Genomic DNA, 16782 nt, shown 5'->3' with positions numbered 1-16782 from the left:
CTATGTTTAAGAAAATTTCATGCAATCCCAAATTTTAGATATTTAATCTGTGAAAGTACACTTCATTGACACAAAATCATTAAAGATGATTGTTTTAATGCTTAATCTACTGGGGGGGAAATGCATAGAAAACATCTAATTTTTGACTAGTTTTGATCTGTGAGCGACATAATCCGTATTGAATGGTCCTGTCACGGTGGGGCGGGCTGTCCAAAATCAGACATCCCCGCCCAGACTCTAATCCCATTGGTGCATCGTGATGCCAAAGCCGTCGGGGTCCTGCAGGAAGGGAGGCGGTGATTGGTCGGGGTGTGCTTACAGCTGAGCCTGTCCGTTTCACGGTGCTGGAGGACGGAGGGGGGCTACAGGGGATCATTTCCATGGACCATCTGTCTCTCTGGCTGCGCTCACAACAAAGAAGGACTCAGGATGGTGTTAGTCCATGTTGGATATCTGGTTCTCCCCGTCTTCGGCTCAGTTAGAAATAGAGGTATGACTAGATTTACGTTGTTGCTGTCTTTTTTTCTTTCTTTTTTTCTCTTATCCTAACCCCCGCCGCTACATTTTCTCGGCGTTTCCTTCCCGTCAGTATCGATAAAAATGATGTAAACAGAGTTGACACCTGCTAGCTGAAAATAAGAAGCCATGGAGAGACAAACATTAGCCGTCCTGCTAGCTGCAGCGCCGCTTCAAATAAAACCCGGCAGGAAACGCTTTAACGCTCCTACAGCCGAATGAAGGCAGCTAAAGCGAAAAGAGTCGGGGAGGTGTTGTTTTATGGTGGCCCGTAGGCCTGCAAATCGCAGCTGTCAGATTTTCAGGCTCGCTTTTGTTTTATCCTCGGTGCTGTCTTCTTTATCTGCGTGATTTTGTCTCTGCCGCATTTGGAGCCGCTTCGCTTAAGCAAGTGTAGTTCAACACAATTCACGAGTATTTCTAAAAAAATAACAAATAATCAGTGTGACAGGGAGGCTATTTGCTCCTTTGTCTTGATGACATGCGTTCATTTTTCGGAGCTTGTTTTAATATCTTTTTTAAATTTAACTACAGCCTCCCTGACATAAATATCTATGGAGTATTTAAGAGGTACTAGGATTGTTTTTCTTCTTCTTCTGCAAATCCTTGATATTTCGACGAAGGAAACATAAAATAAGAAACAAACAAACGTTTAAATCGAACTGAAATGTCCTTTAAGAAGATGGGAATAAAAATCACTGGTTCAATAATAATAATAATAATAATAATAAAATTAAATAAAAAAAACTAGAAATATATCTCTAGAATACCTTAAGTTGTTTATAAATGAACAGAAATATGCCTAAAAATTGTGTTCTTTTGGCCAAAGGGGGGGAAATGGTGTACATTAAAATTGTTGCTTTCACAATGTCTAGAATCGCACATTTAAAAACTGAAATTCTTATCAAATGTGTTGAAGTGGCTTTAAAAATCTTAAATCTTCTTTTCAAATGTGTTTCTTTGGCCATAGGTATTGGAAAAAAGCACTTTTAAAATTTTTTTTATTTATTCTTTTTACATTTTATGGCCAAATCAATACATACTACACACATAGATTATCAATGTCAAAACTACTCTTGGTAGGGAAAAAAAATGAAAAGCATGTGCCTCTTGAATTTGTAGAATTGGTCATTTAAAAAAAAAAGTAGCTTTGATTTGAATGTCTTAATTTGGCCATTCAAAACAGAGATATGCCTCTTAAGTGCAGTAGGCTATCTGTGTTGATTATGTAATAATAATAATAGCAGCGGTATTAGTTATTTTGATTGTTAAAACTACATGCAGTAGCACCAATGATTTCATTGTGCTTTTATTTGTGTTCTTTTTTCCTGTTCCATAGTATCGAGGCTGGCTCTACATTCCGCATTTCTCAGACCTTTGTCCCCCTCCATTGTGTAGCTAACGATCATCTGCTGCTGTCTGCCGTAGCCTCTGCCTGTTCTCTGCATCTAGCTGTATTGTGAACCCCCTTCTTCCTCATTTCCTCTTTCCATCCGAAGAAGACATTGGCATTAAAACAGACAAACAAACAAACAAACCGAGCTCCCACTCATACCGTATCCTTCTGTGTAACAGACTAAAGAATAACACTCTTTATTTTTCTGTAGGAAAAAAACAGTTTGTCTTGATTTAAACTGTCATGTTGCTCTTTAGTGGATAACCCATTGTAGAGTTTACTACAGGCTGTCATTGTGATTCTCCCATTCAGTGTGGATAGACTACATTCTGCTGTAAATTTCTGTAAAGTGGATACATTTTGATCCTCCCGGATTCGATTACAGCCAGGCTTGATCGAACTGTCTTGATTACCGTCTCCATTCTGTATTTGTCAAAAGGTGCATTGTACCAGCTGTTGTTGTACTCAACCCCAGCAGCTGCTTTTACGCTATGTGTAATCCGAATTATCAATTGGACATCGTTCTACAACGCCAACGTCACAAATTAATTGAGACTTTCTCACCCCCCAATGGTCCACTGCACCTGTTTTAAAAGCGCTGCCCAAACAGCTGGCCATAACCCCGTCCATGTGTCCAAGCCTGTGTTCCCGCTAGCCGAATTGATTTCACAGTAAATTGGCGAGATGCGGCTCTAACTCATTGTGCCATTTTTGAAAATAACCCACTATCATGCACAGCCTTCCCTCCTCCTCGCCCCCTCTTCCTCCTTTTCAAATCCTCCAGCGCCTCCAGAATGCTATCCATTTTACAGGGATGTGTATATCCTGCACTGCTGTAGAACTCCTTTTAGAACCAAAATGTCTTTAATTTCTTTTTTTTTTTTTATTCTTTGGTTGTGGTTTTCTACCTTATGTTTTTTTTTTTTTGTATTAGAGCCTAATGCATGTTCATTTTATACTTTTGTTTGTTTTTTTCCACATTGAACAGCAGATTCTAATGTAATCTTTGTGTAGAGATGTCCCTGCTGTACTGAAATGTGCTGTAAGCATACACATCTACTCATTGGATGCTGCTTCTCTTCTGTTAACCCTACAGAGAGCATGGTCAGGCCTCGTCTTTGGTCTTATTTGCATGGTACTACAATAGCTTTGTAGGTTTATATAATATTATTATTACTATTATCACACAGTGCCACTCGTACTAATATTTCCCAATAAAGACTCTAGTTCTCTTCTTAACCTTCAGTGTGCTTTTTGCTGATTTCCATGTGTTCCCTCCTTCCTCCCTCGCCCACTGTGCTGTCACTGAGACAGTCCTCCTCACTCTATGTATGTGCTCTCATTTCTCAGCCGTCTTTGACAAAGTCTCCTCAAAGTTGCTGACTTGGCTTAATTTTTGGAGCCATGGCAACCTTTTACCCATTTAACAAAAAACAAAAAAAAAAAAGGACTGATATTTCCTTTTCTCTTACGTCATCGACTTAAATCATTTCACTTTAAAACAAAGCACTTCCTCCTTCGCATCAGCTCATTGGTGTTTATTGGTGTTGAATTACAATAGGAATCTCTGTTAATTGAAAAATACCACATCCAGCGCCCTCCACAGTTATTGGTTTAATAAATGTTCTTTATTCCACATTAAGAAATATAATTTAATTTAAATTCATGATTAAAACAATTGATAGCATTCACACCCTTTTTGCCCATAGGAAAGGAGTTGGTCGTCTCGTACATACACTTCGAACATACAGAGGGATGGCTCTTTGGGAAAACAATCCCATAGGATTGTGGGTTATGGTATTTTACAGTCTTCGTGATGCTATTATCATGATTGCTAAAGTCTTTGGAAGATATACAAGTATACAGCTTTACTGTTCTCCACTGTACTTGATGGTGGCTGTGAGATATATTTTTTTTTTCTCGAATTAAAGTTGGTTTTACATCAAACCCAAAGTGCTATTGTTGAAATTAAAGAAAAGAAATTCAGACTGCACTAACCAGAGCACTTGGTACAAGCTAAAGTTTTGTTAGTGTTTAGAACATCTTTCACATTTATGTTTGTGATGGTAGGACATTCACAGAAAAGACATGGCTTCCAAAAGACTGGTTGGTATTTACACAGCATCCATTACACATCATAGCCATGCCCCAAGGAATCAAGAAGTGATGAAACAAAAATAAATACAAAAATCTATCAGTAAATCTATCAGCATTTAATACTGCCGACCATCAATAGTTGAGGGGCCTTCAGATTTGTTAATATTCATTATGGTTGTTCATCTCCTCCTCAAGTAATGAAAAGACATACATTTAAGGTTGTGTTTTTTTTTGTTTTTTTTTTAGTTCGGGATTAGTTACAAATTTATTTTAGCACTTATCATATATCTCTACGAGGGGTCAATAACTGTGCCAGGTGCTGTACCTGTTCGTCTCATTTGCTTTTAAACTAGTTGGGTATTTGCAGATACATTAATGTATTTCCCTGGTTGCACAAATAAGTTGCTAAAAATGTATCATGAAGTAAAATAAACAACAACAAAAATCTGGCCAATTCATTATACTGTACCAAATATATCAAATGGTTTTTTGGGGGTTTTTTTTTTGGTTTTTTTCACTCTGGTCATGGCAATGTTAAATTCAATATCTAAAACAATATATACATGTTTCAAATATATTTTTAACCAACTGGTTGCCTTGTTTTTAAACCTTCAAAAAGCCATACTTTTTGTGGAATTCTACACCTTGTGTGATGAAAGGAGTTAAAAAAGGGGTTTATTGGTGCACCGTATGTCTAATTCTGAAGTCAAATGATCCGATTTTTATGAACCGAGATGCTTTTCTTTCAAACTGAGCACATCCGAGGTAATGGGAATGAAATGGTTTCACAACGATGCTTCGATACGGGGAATCAGCCATTATTTGCGAAAGTAAAAGAAGCAGACAAGTCAGCTTAGTCAGATCGTTCTACTTTATTTATTTTTGTCTGTATCTTGTGAATAATGCAGGTAATGGTAACTAAAATAGAAACTTGAATCAAACATTTAGCAGTTCACTTATGGTATTACAAAGGTGATGTCAAAGTCACACCCTTTGAACTCTTTCACATTTTGTCACATTCCAACCACAAGCCTCCTATTTTAATAGGAAATTATGTGACAAACCAACCCAGTATGATGCATAGTTGTGAAAATTATGGTTTCATCCAATTACATCTGCTGGTATTTTGGTGTGTCTGACAATCTCTACTATTGTTTTTGCAAAACGCATGGAGATCATCTGAACAGAAATGGTCAAGTCCTGCCACAGATTCCCGATAGATGTGTTGGACCACTCCAGCACATCTATTTGATCTAAAGCACTTCATAGTGATTTGGCTGTATGTGAAGTTTTTGTTTCCAGGATTGCCCTGTATTTAGCTCCATTCATTCTTTTTTTACATCGGCTCTGGTCAACTTCCTTGTCCTTGCAGAAGAAAAGCATCCCAAACCATGATGTTTCCACCACCACATTTTACCAAGCCAAAGGTGTTATGGCTGATGTGCAGGTTTGGTTTCACCTGACAAGACTGGCTGGTTGGTCTACTACCTACAATCTTAATTAAAACACATCAAATCTCATGGCTGAAATCTGACAAAATGTGGAAAAGAGCAAAAAGCATTCGTAGTTTTGCATGACACCTACATGCAAAGATGTAGGGGTCATTAAAAGAAACTAATCTTTCTCATCCTGCCTTTCATTTTTCTCCAACTGTCTTTGAAAATTAGTAGGACAGATTTTGTCAAATTTATAAATAAGATCTTCAATCGCGAAGCAGCGAGATGCTGCTTGTCATTTTGGAAGATAAATAAATGAAGCACGCAGTGTGTGTACCAGCAATTTAGGAAAGCAAAACCCATTAAGTTGAAATTAGAGCAGTTGATAAGGCTTTGAGAAATATTAAGTAACCTTCAATTTGAACCATGAAAGTCAAAATGGTGTCGAGAGTATTTCATTACACTGTCGTCACGGTCTGGCTGTGATTTTTCATCTCAAAAAGTATTTCGAGTCTGCCTCTAAATGCACGTTCTATCAAATATTAAGATACTTTAATTATGCAACTACAAATGTAAGGAGCGTTAGAAGTTAGGGCTAATTGCTGTCTGAATTTTACCACTCCTACTAGTTCAGGCAGTCAGATATTATTCATGCGCAGAGACAGAAGGAGTGCTTCAGTGAGATGCAGCCACGCAAGCCTGGCACATTTCTTCCCAAACTCCAGCGACAAAGAGTTTTAAATAACTCAACAGCTGTAATGCATGATGCTCCTCCGCAGTGGCTCTGCTCCAACTGTGAAACTATTCCGTGTCCTTATTTAACAAGCAGTGCAGCTGCACGACGACGCAGCTTACGCCTGTGAGTTCATCAGGTGAGCTGATTTTTGTTTTATTGTGTGACATGATGATGAATGGAAGAAAAAAAAAAAAACAGGAGGCGATTATGTTGGGATCTGGTGAGCTGCGGCGATGGAAGCTGGAGGAGATGAGGCAGGTTTCATGTCAGCCTGCTGCAGTCTCAAGTGGGCGGGGCTTATCGGCTGTCACTCACGCGGGGGAAACCATGCTGCAGCCAGATTGTGGGGGAGGGGCTGCCGGTGCTTAGGCTTTGGGATGATGAGCTGATTTTCTTAGGCTTACTGGGTTTCTGAGTGGATGGTTTGCTCTCTGCCCCCCGGCCCCCCAAAAAAAGGGGGAAAAAAGGGATTTTATGTCTGAAAGTCAGAAATTTCACATCAGGGCTGTTTGTCCTTGTAACTCTCCCTTACCTCAGTTTCAAATATAAGCAGGTCAGGGTGTGACAAAATTTTCTTTATAACAGGCTTCAGACAGTGTCCACTTTTACAATGTCAGAGGCCCCCTGCACACAGCAACTTATGTACAGCAGCCAGAAACCAATAAGAAATATCAGTGTGCCATTTCTGCTCTACTTCCTCAGCCAAATGTTTAACCTTGCCTTTCTGGGTTCACTGGCTTCTTCTGTCCCTCTGGCTAAATGCAGCTGAGTGAAAACATGAAAAAAAAAGAAAAAGAAAAGGCAGCAATGCTATGTCTGGTTAATTAACAGCAGCTAATTAACGTAACTTTGTCAAAACATTGTGGGTAAAGTATGTTAAATATAACTTAAGAGCATGTTAGCTAAAAGGTTTGGCACTTTGTGAAAAGCATCCATTGAATAATCTTTTCTCCTGCCATTCTCCTGGTTTTATAATGTACAGATCAAAGTAACATCATGTTGCTCTCAAGGCTTTTTTTTTTTCCACAGACAAATCCTGAAAAGGGCCACCAGTGACAGGATTGGACCCTATATACTGCTTGGTTCTTAGCTTTTAAATAGAACTAGAGTATTTATTGCTTAAAAGATGGTCAAAATGACATAATTTACTAAATGTGATTAACTGTAACAAGAAAACTGTGAAGAGCAGCAACCAAACTGGAAAGTCCTTACTTTAAGAAGTTTCATACCTTATTTGTCATCCAAATGGTTACGCTTCCAAATATTAAATTAACATTAACAGCCTCATTTGGCTCATCAGTTCTCTCTTTGCAGTGGAGGATGGTTGGTTACAATGCAGGCAGTTTCTGGTAAGCTTCATAGTGTCGAACTGGCACATTATATACGTGTATATAATGTGCCATATAATACGTGTATATAACCTTCTAGTGTTAAATAAGTTTGAAAATAATTATTAGAAAAATAACTCATAAGCCAATCCCCCATGTTAGACACGTGGTATCACTCCAAATTACTGTTGAGCAGATTATAATTGGCTAATTGAGCATGAAACAGTGAAAATCCAGTTGGTGTTGAAGTACGACATCATGAACAGTCCACCCTCCAAATCCCACTGGTCCAGAAAGCCTCAGAGCTTTCTGGAAAGTTGAAATAGCATTTTCTTTTTGTTCCTACCCTAAGCTCTCTCCAACCCCAGTTTGTCTGAGCAAAGAGTAATTTGTATTGATTGACTTTGATGCCATCTAATGGCTTTTCTGTCTCTCATATTAATTGGAAATGGAGGCATGTCTTTTCTTTTCTTTTCTTTTTTCAGCGTGCTCAGCTGTATCATCTGAGGCGCCTTTTTGTTATCAGGTTCATTACAAGAAGTAAGGAGTTTAATGTTCCTTCAAATAGCTGGCACAATATAGAGCTCAAATTCTTTGGGTTAAGAAGCCCCCAGACTGCAGTTAAGTGCCATCCTAAAATTATTCTTTGAATAAACAGTATGCAGGCCCTGAGGGGTGTGGAAGTGGGTCCTCTGAGGACTGACGTTTCTTACTCAGCTTCAGATTTGTTTTTGCCGTCTCGTCTTGCCTATATGTCCATTCTGAGGTTTCTCTCTCTAAAGGATCACAGGCCTATGTGCTCTCACCGCTTGCCTTTATGTCACATAGGAGCACACTTCAGCAGGCATCAGCACAGCCATGCTACCTCCTGCCGACATTTTCACCTGGGCGCTCCCCAGGCTCCCATCTCAGCAGAATTCCCTCTCGGACATGCCGGCCAGACCCCGCAGGCGGGCCTGGCCGCCCACCTGCCCCCTACGCACCACCCGACTCTCACTGCCCTGCCCGCACCCCCTCAGTTTCAGGACGTGCCAGGGCCTTCATTCCTACCTCAGGCTTTACACCAGCAATACCTCATCCAGCAGCAGCTCATTGAAGCGCAGCACCGCAGGATCCTTCCCCACTCCTCCAGGTAGTGAAGGTGCCGCATGCAAACGCACATGCGTACGCTCAGAGAATTGAATCCAAACCCTCTGAATTGCATTGCAGAAGAACCCAGGAGCGCATCCCTCTGACTTCTCACCGGTTGCGTTCGGGTTTTGAGTACTCCCCTCCCATCCACGTCCCTCAGCCAATAACGCAGCAGCCACGGTACCTGGCTGAAGGCACCGACTGGTGAGTCCCCATCTGACATTATCAGGAATCCTGCAGAGTTGAGAAATTGTCCCAGCTATTCCTCTCTGTACTCATCTGTTTGTCACATTGGCTGGCAAGAGTAATGATGCTGATTTAGTCCCATGCCTGTCTGTCTCTGCAGGGATCTCAGTGTTGACGCTGGCCTCCCTCATCAGTACCAACTCCAGCAGCTTCCGCAGCACTATCAGCATTACCTGGCCTCCCCTCGAATGCACCACTTCCCCAGGAACACGTCGTCTGCCCAAGTGGTATGCTGTGTTATTCTCTGTTGATGTCTTTTTTGGTTCTGGATGTATGTAAAGAATGAACAGTAGCCCTGCAATCCAAAACACAACAGCAAAAGACCAAGAATAATGATCAATATAGAATTGTTTGAACAATTGGGGATACAGAAACGAGTCACGCAATGAAAGCGAAAGATAGGAAGCTGCAAAAGCCAATACTGTTTTTGTTTTTTTTAACCCTATCATAAATAGTGAAAACCAGGGTGAAAATGGTTTGATAGCCATTCACAATAAAGATTTGGAGAGGTTTTATATATTTTTTGCCATGTCATAATGTAAACAAAAACATGTGAATGACACATTTTAACAAATATGATACTCCTTCAACATTGCTTAGTTGTGTCTTGTCTCTGGGCTAAATTAAATTCATACTAAATCCGAAATCTGCCAGGGGTATCAATGATTTTAGATATAAAATTACAAAATTTCATGTCTCCTTACTAGAAAAATGTAAATTCTAGCGTTTCTAATTCTGTAAACATTGTTCTTCGACCAGGTTGTTCATGAAATCAGAAATTATCCATATCCCCAGCTGCATCTGTTAGCACTGCAAAGTCTGAACCCCTCGAGGCATGCCACTGCTGTGCGAGAAAGTTATGAGGTAAATCCTCTTAAGTGTGTGGGTATGTCAGTCAACAAATCATTAACTGCTGTCTTCACATCAACGACAAAACAACTCTCACCTCAGTGTCTTTTAAGTGTTTTCTCCAAGCGTGCCGTCATTCTCGTGAACGTCTGCCGTTTGAACAGGAGCTGCTGCAGCTCGAGGATCGACTGGGAAGTGTCAGCAGAGGAGCTGTCCAAACAACCATAGAGAGATTCACCTTTCCACATAAATACAAGAAGGTACTGCAGATGACAAGATTTGTGCAGACACACTTTAAGCATTTAAGATTTGTATTGCTTTCAGATAGGTTTTACTTTTTCTCATCTGATATGCTAACAGAGAAAGCCTCTGCAGCTAAAGATTGGGGAGGAGGAGGAGGAAACCGATGTGGATGAGAAGTGCACCATCTGTTTGTCCATGCTGGAAGATGGAGAGGATGTCAGGTGGGTGATGCTTCATAGCTGCAAAATCAATGCAATATTTTTATTTATTTGTTTATTTGTCCCTCTTGAATTAAACAAAGAGATCTGTGAAGTCCTGTTAGCAACTGGCTCATTAATCTTAGAATCTAGACTGGATGAGACATGCAGTGGGTACAAGTGTAAAAATGTCAGTTTGCTCAGTTTTCACGGGATGATGCTTTGCTCTGAACAGTTGCTAGGCAACTACAGTAGTAGATATTGATGTTGCTGATGCTGGCCAAGAAGTGATCCTCCTCCTAACCCTCAATTTACACTCGCAGCAAAAAAATCAATTACGTTTTATTTCATATCAGGCTGGATATATCAGGACTAATATTATCTTTTTCTGACTGCACCTTAAAAGGAGGTAAATACAGCCACAGATGACCAACTGCTGATGAAATTAGGGGCTCACTCTTATAAAATCTACTTTCTGATGTCTGTTTCGGCAGTTTGCTGCTCTGAAATGTTCAGGCGCGTGTTAACACAATGCCAGCATGAGTATTTATTTTTTTAGAAAGTATGTTGTAGATTCTCTTCATCGTATAAAGGACATTTTAAATCAGGTTGAGCTTCAGTATTGTAGGTGAAAGATTAATCACAAGTAAATTTGTTCAATGTAATTTTTGGTCTTCTATGTAACCATGAATTTTTGAAAAATACCCAAAGAATTTGCCAAATGTCAAAGTCCTCAATCTGCAGAAACAACAGATTTATTTGGCTATTCAAAATGTTAAAAAGAAGCAAAATAACAAAATACACAATAAACACTTGTGCTTATTTGCTGTTGTCATGCACGGTGGTGGCAGACTCATGCCTTGGGCTTGTTTTGTAACCAGAGGAACTGTCCCCCTTGCATTGAGCCCACCAGGAGCTCTTTTGTATTTAAGTGGAAGTAAAGTTACTTTTTGTAATTTAAAGGACACACACAATGAAAATTGTAAACTTTACAGTTCTACAAGCGACATTTAAGTAGCGTGTGGATCTATTCCTTAAAGAACCAGTTCAGGAACAGAATCTTGTGGGGGAATGAAAGCAGAACCCCATGGGGGAAAGAAAGAGTGTTGGTTTACAGCATATGGAATCTCAGCTGTCTGATAAGTGAGTGGGGGATGATGACTCAACATAAGCTATATCTATGCCTGGATAGACAAATGCATCTCCCTTGGTTTTAAATGTTTCTAACAACCACATAACGGTGCTCTTTAGGAGAGTCTATGTGACTCCATAATGTTGTCTCTTTGTCTTTCAGGCGATTGCCATGCATGCACCTCTTCCACCAGGGTTGCGTGGACCAGTGGTTGGCTACCAGCAGGAAGTGTCCAATATGCCGGGTTGACATCGAAACACAGCTGAACCCCGACAGCTGATGGGATTTGACTCCTTGCTGATTCACTCAGTCTTGTGAGATTCCTCTCTCTCTTCCATCTCGGCTCAGCAGCCTTCCCCCGACCCTCATGCCTCCTTCTCCACTTGGTGGGTACTTTGCCAAATGTCTCCAGACTTCACGCGACACGAACCCCCACCCCCTCTAATTAATGCTTTATTGAGCCAAGCCAGGACTGCACGAGAGGCCACGAAAGACTCTCTTTATATAGAAGCACATCCTCTTGGGACGCAAACGACACTGGAACACAAAACCACACACTTTCTCATGTACACAGGGTTTACTTGTAGCTTGCTGGTTGTGAGTGGGGTGTTGTTGCAGTTGTGGTGTTGTACTGTAGGTAGCCACGGGCTGTGTAGCATGTCCTCAAAGCCATGACTTTATGTCTGCAGAGCGGTAAACACGTGAACCACCGAACTCTCTATTTTCTCTAGTTTCTCTGTCTTTTTCTTACTCTGACATAAACATAAGCTTAACAGCTACTAACCGCTCTGATGCCATGTTTACCTAAAGATCTCTGTGGTCGTAGTAGAGTAGCAGTAACCAATAAGTGATACTTGGTGGACTCTCGCCTTCTTGGGTCGAAGCACTAGCTAGCTGAGTGTTTTGATCCCGTCATACAGCTTTGACTTTTTGCAATACAGTTGTACTTTTTGCTCTGGGTGGTGTCATTTGGTCGCCCTCTTGGGCAACCAGAACCCCAGTGACTGAGTGGTGTTGTGTCTAAAATGTTGAAAATAGGCAGAAAGTGTTTTTTTTTTTTTTTCTTTTTTTTTTTTTTACCAAAATGCATTTTATTGAGTTGGCTTGGGTCTGCACACAAGTTTTGTGTGTGTGCGTGGGTGTACGCGTGTGTGTATGTGTAACTAAACAAATATGTGTTAGTGGCATGTTGAGTTTGCTTTAAGAGTAAAGAGGTTAAATACTGCAGCCGCCAGAGCTCCTACAAGACACAAAACCAAAAAAAAAAAAAAAAAAAACTAACTAAAGGGATGAAATTAAAAGTTTTTATGCACTAGGCATGGGCTGGTATGAGATTTTTAAGTTACGATAACTTTCAGTAAATACACCAGAGGGTCATGGCATTATTGTATTTACACAGAAAATTGTAATAAGAATGTAAAGAATTAATTGTTTTAAGACATAAAATAAATAATTATTCCAAATGCTGCTAAAATATTTGAACATATTAAAAATCAGGCATAATTTTATGTATGACAATTGTTTTAGTTATTTCACCTTTGAAGCACTGGGCTTCCTTTAGCTCAATTTTACACACTTTTGGGCATCTAAATGAAAGGATTGAACGTTCAGCAGTTTTAAAACTAAAAATAAAATAATGATAAAAAAAAAAACAACCCTGGATACCAGAGACTGGCCCATGCCTCTCATGCACTGCAGATGTAGGCGGAAGGATGTAGTTTTCCTTTTGCCTGTACTTTTTTCCAGCTGGAATTGACCCAAACGGCAAAACAAAGTGTACTGACATGCATGTTTCATTGAGGTTTTTAACTGTCAGCTTCGGCAGCGTCACCTTAACTGGAAGGGGTGAAAAGATTCCTGCGCATGACTTAGTTAATCTGAGCTCTGACTATCTTCTCAACACTAACAAAAAGAAAGAGAAAAAAAAAAGGTCAGTCAGCGGCTGCTCCCCTGACTCGTAGCTTGTGTTTGTCCTGTCCCCCTTCGATGACGACGGGACTCTCTTGATGTTTACCTTATTGCCTATGAAGAGCAAGCACATATGACAATAGTTATAGCAACAAGCTGTTTTCCTTGAACTTGCATTAGATGTAGATCCATGCGGTGTTTTAGATGGGAGAGGAACGTTCGTTTTTTTCTACATCCTGATCCCATGTGTTTGTGTGACAGGCCTCCCTTCGTGGTTGCTTTGCTGGTTGCTACGCTGTACTCCTAGAACACATAGGGCGTGAGGCGACGAAGGCAGCCTCGCTCTTGCAGTGCACACAGACACAAGACGACGCCACAGCAGGAAAAAACAAACAAAAAACTTGCTTCTTTTTTTTTCTTTTCTTTCTTTCCTTCAGTCCCACAGAGCCATGTTTTTAAGATCACCTTTAGGACCCGCGCCGTCCAATGCACTGTGATAGCAAAGGATTATTAGACCTTTCACTTCCCGTCTTGTGCACTGCGAGTGTTGATACTGCCTCCTCCCATGGTGGAGACATCTGTGATGAAGTTTTCATAGTTTACACAGGGTGTTGTCAGCTGAAATGCCTTAAGTATTTAACAATCATAATTTATTACTAATTGTAGATATTGTGAGGATGTATTTAATTTTATAGAGTTTTGTTTTGTTTTTGAGAGTGAGATAAAAAAGAGAGAGAGAGAGAGAGTGACTGAATCATAATTTATTTATTTAGAAATAATGAAACAAAATGCTATGAAAAAAACGATTACCTCATTTTTGCATTGTTGGAAATGGGAATGCTTTGCATGCAGTTGTACTTTTTGAACATTTAAAGTATATTTAAAAAAAAATACACAGAAAAAAATAGCCCTGCTGTTTGATCTCCACAAGCTGGCTATGCGATGTTTACGGCCCCAGACTGAGCTACTGAGCCTGCTCTCTGTCTGTCTCCCATGTGGTGCTGTGGATCTTAGTTACATTCCATTCAATGCAATCTCTCTGATCCCCCATGCTGTGATGTGGACAAACTGCAATGAAGTGAACTAGTCTTTTAGTTTGTGTTCTGTTTTGCACTCACCTGTTTGACATACATCGGAACCCTCTCACTGGCAAAAACAAGCAAACAAAAACAAAAACAAAAAACATTTTTGCTCAGACGAATTAACTGGCTTTTATTTTGTATGCTTCTTACGGCGCACTGTCTTAACGTCTTATTGAAGCATGTTCTTTTTTGGCCACTTTTGTATTTGTCTTTGATCCTAGCAGTCTTGGATTATGTTTCCAAAAAGAAAAAAAAAAGAAAAAAACTTTGAAGACATAAGCATAACAAGTGCCTCGCTTTAGGTGTACTGAGATATTTCCATGACACTGAAACCACCAACTACAATCAGTACAAGAAGCCCCCTGCCTTATTGGTTGCGTAAATAATTGAAGGAGTGGAGCTAAGACACGTGAAAGCCATTCTAATTAAAGAGACGATTCAGATTTTGTTTTTTGGGGTTCTGTGGAGAGATTCAGAGCAGATCTTAACCCTAACCTTAACTTAACTAGCACATAATGTTTGGCTTAATGCTAACCTCTGTAGGTTAACACAAATATGATGAATAACTATTTACTTATTTATTAATTGCTCCACAAATACCTTTCCTGCAGCCAGCTGCTTAACAGACATGCCACTCATGGTTTGCTAACTAAACAGTATTACCTTTCGATGAGCGACAGGAGGCAGCGCTCCTTTATTTGGCACATCATGGTTGACTTTCACAACTTGGAAAGTTTTAAAAGACACAAATTTGTTTGAGTTGTAAGTCGGGAAATTTACGGTGTCTGGCTGTAAATAAGAGAGAAAAACTTCTCTCATTTAGGGACCTTTTCTAATATCTCATTTGAAGGACTTTCTGAAACCTTAACACACCGTGATGCCTCATAACCTCTCCAAAGAACTCCACTTCTTTTTTAAAGGTTTTACTGGCTCCAGTAGCCTTTATTTGATAATTAATTGGGTAATGAGAGAAGGGGAAGACATGCGGCAAAGGTCGCCAGGCTGGGAATCGAACCTACGACAGCCGCATCGAAAAACTTCTAAAAGAAGTATCAAAACTCTCTTTAAAAAATTTTCATCAAACTGTAATAAAGGCATACTTTTACAGCATTACTTTTAAAATGTATTTGGACAAAGAGGCATGTCTCACTGTTGGGTTTTCTAAAGGCGTCAGTGTTTTTGGGGGTTTTTTAGGTTTATTTTCCCTTCCTGTATGTTTTCACTCGTCTTGTTCCTTTTCACTTTCCGTCCCTCTTTTGCTCAATCTGCTCCCTTCCTTCTCACAGTCTAAGCAAACAGACATGGATTACAAAGCACAACTTTTTTCTAAAAATGCATGTATTCTCAGGTGCCAGTACAGTCGCGATGATTTAATTGTACATTGTGAAACTATATACAAAGAATACAAAAAAAATATATACATTTTTTTTTCCTTTTCTTTTTTTTTCGTTGCTTGATTCTGAAGAACAAACGCAAAGAGAAAATAAGCCAAAATGTGCCAGTGAAAGGGCTGCCGCCATCCTCGTGTGAAGATCTGCTGTCTAGCTGTGACTGCGCAGTGTTTCCTGTATGGGATATTGTATCTGAAAATAGAAGTATTTATCATTAATATTAAAGCAATAGCGCATTAACAGTAATGAGTGTGCTGATGAAGAAACGAGTGAGAATATTAGAGGTAAATGTTAGATTCACATGTGGTGGGATTTTGTACTTTATTTATTATTACTAATAATAATGACATAATGGTTTTAAGGTTTGCATTGCTAAGCCCAAACTCTCTTACTTTCTTTTTTTTATTGTTTTAATTTCATTTCATGGCTTGTATATTATCCTTTTTTATGTGCTCTTTTTGTAATAAACTGGATTAAACTGAAACGTTCTTGTTTTGTGCAGAGTTCTTTCTCTTCAATTTTCTTCTGCAGCAGCAAAGCTCGCGTAAACATCAGAATACTGTTTGGTGAAAAGCGTTTTTAAAATCTCTGTAGTAATTTATTGCGTCTCTCTAACATGAACATATAAATCTTCAGCACAACACCGTCCATGTACTTTTGGCTGAAGAAGAAACTTGACATACAATCTGCTTCTAAATTCAATAAGGTGTTGATGAAAGCTCTAACATTCTGCTTTTAGCTCAGTGGCTTACTGTTCCAGCTGCTTGTTTCTAACTGTGTCGAAAAGCCCAAAGACATTCGGGGCCAAACAAACTGTTTTATGCTCTGGGAGTAGAGCGGAGATTCAATATTTTAAGTAAAGAAAAAGAGAATAGAGTGGATCCCCAACTATTTGTGGTAGAGTGTTGGCAGATTTGTTCATTTGTAAACATTTTAATGCATCATATTTAAAACATTTGAACTGCAACTTAAACACCTTAATGCAACGCTACTTGAGGCACTATTGGCTGGCGTTTGCAAAGCAGCCAATCCTGAAGAACTGTGTATTTTACTTGGCACTGATTGGTGGTAACCCCCTGAACAGAAAAATGAGG

The 16782-nt window shown here is 39.6% G+C and overlaps 1 protein-coding gene across 2 annotated transcripts; it reads left to right on the top strand.

Moving 5' to 3' along the window:
- Window positions 1–262: 262 nt before the first annotated feature.
- On the top strand, window positions 263–13059 carry rnf165a (ring finger protein 165a). 2 transcript variants are annotated; one of them, XM_044144003.1, is made up of 8 exons: window positions 263–490; window positions 8338–8641; window positions 8719–8844; window positions 8987–9113; window positions 9646–9750; window positions 9900–9995; window positions 10096–10199; window positions 11470–13059. In XM_044144003.1, exons 1-8 carry the CDS (start codon window positions 430–432, stop codon window positions 11585–11587), a joined length of 1041 nt encoding a protein of 346 aa, XP_043999938.1. In that variant the 5' UTR covers window positions 263–429; the 3' UTR covers window positions 11588–13059. The 2 variants fall into 2 exon arrangements, with proteins under 2 accessions (XP_043999938.1, XP_043999937.1); XM_044144002.1 differs by having other exon boundaries at window positions 369–490; window positions 1856–8641.
- Window positions 13060–16782: the final 3723 nt, after the last annotated feature.

This window comes from Gambusia affinis, linkage group LG17 (assembly GCF_019740435.1).
Source record: "Gambusia affinis linkage group LG17, SWU_Gaff_1.0, whole genome shotgun sequence".
NCBI lineage: Eukaryota > Metazoa > Chordata > Actinopteri > Cyprinodontiformes > Poeciliidae > Gambusia > Gambusia affinis.
The sequence above is the reverse complement of the archived record's forward strand: the minus strand, read 5'-3'. Positions and strand labels throughout refer to the sequence as shown.

Bases quoted from the DNA above. Each gene is read 5' to 3' on its own strand.
- rnf165a (XM_044144002.1), top strand. From the start codon at position 8,169: ATGCAGGCCCTGAGGGGTGTGGAAGTGGGTCCTCTGAGGACTGACGTT. The intron at 9,114-9,645 runs GTATGCTGTGTT...TTCTTCGACCAG, and splicing joins ACACGTCGTCTGCCCAAGTG to GTTGTTCATGAAATCAGAAA. The intron at 9,996-10,095 runs GTACTGCAGATG...ATATGCTAACAG, and splicing joins TTCCACATAAATACAAGAAG to AGAAAGCCTCTGCAGCTAAA.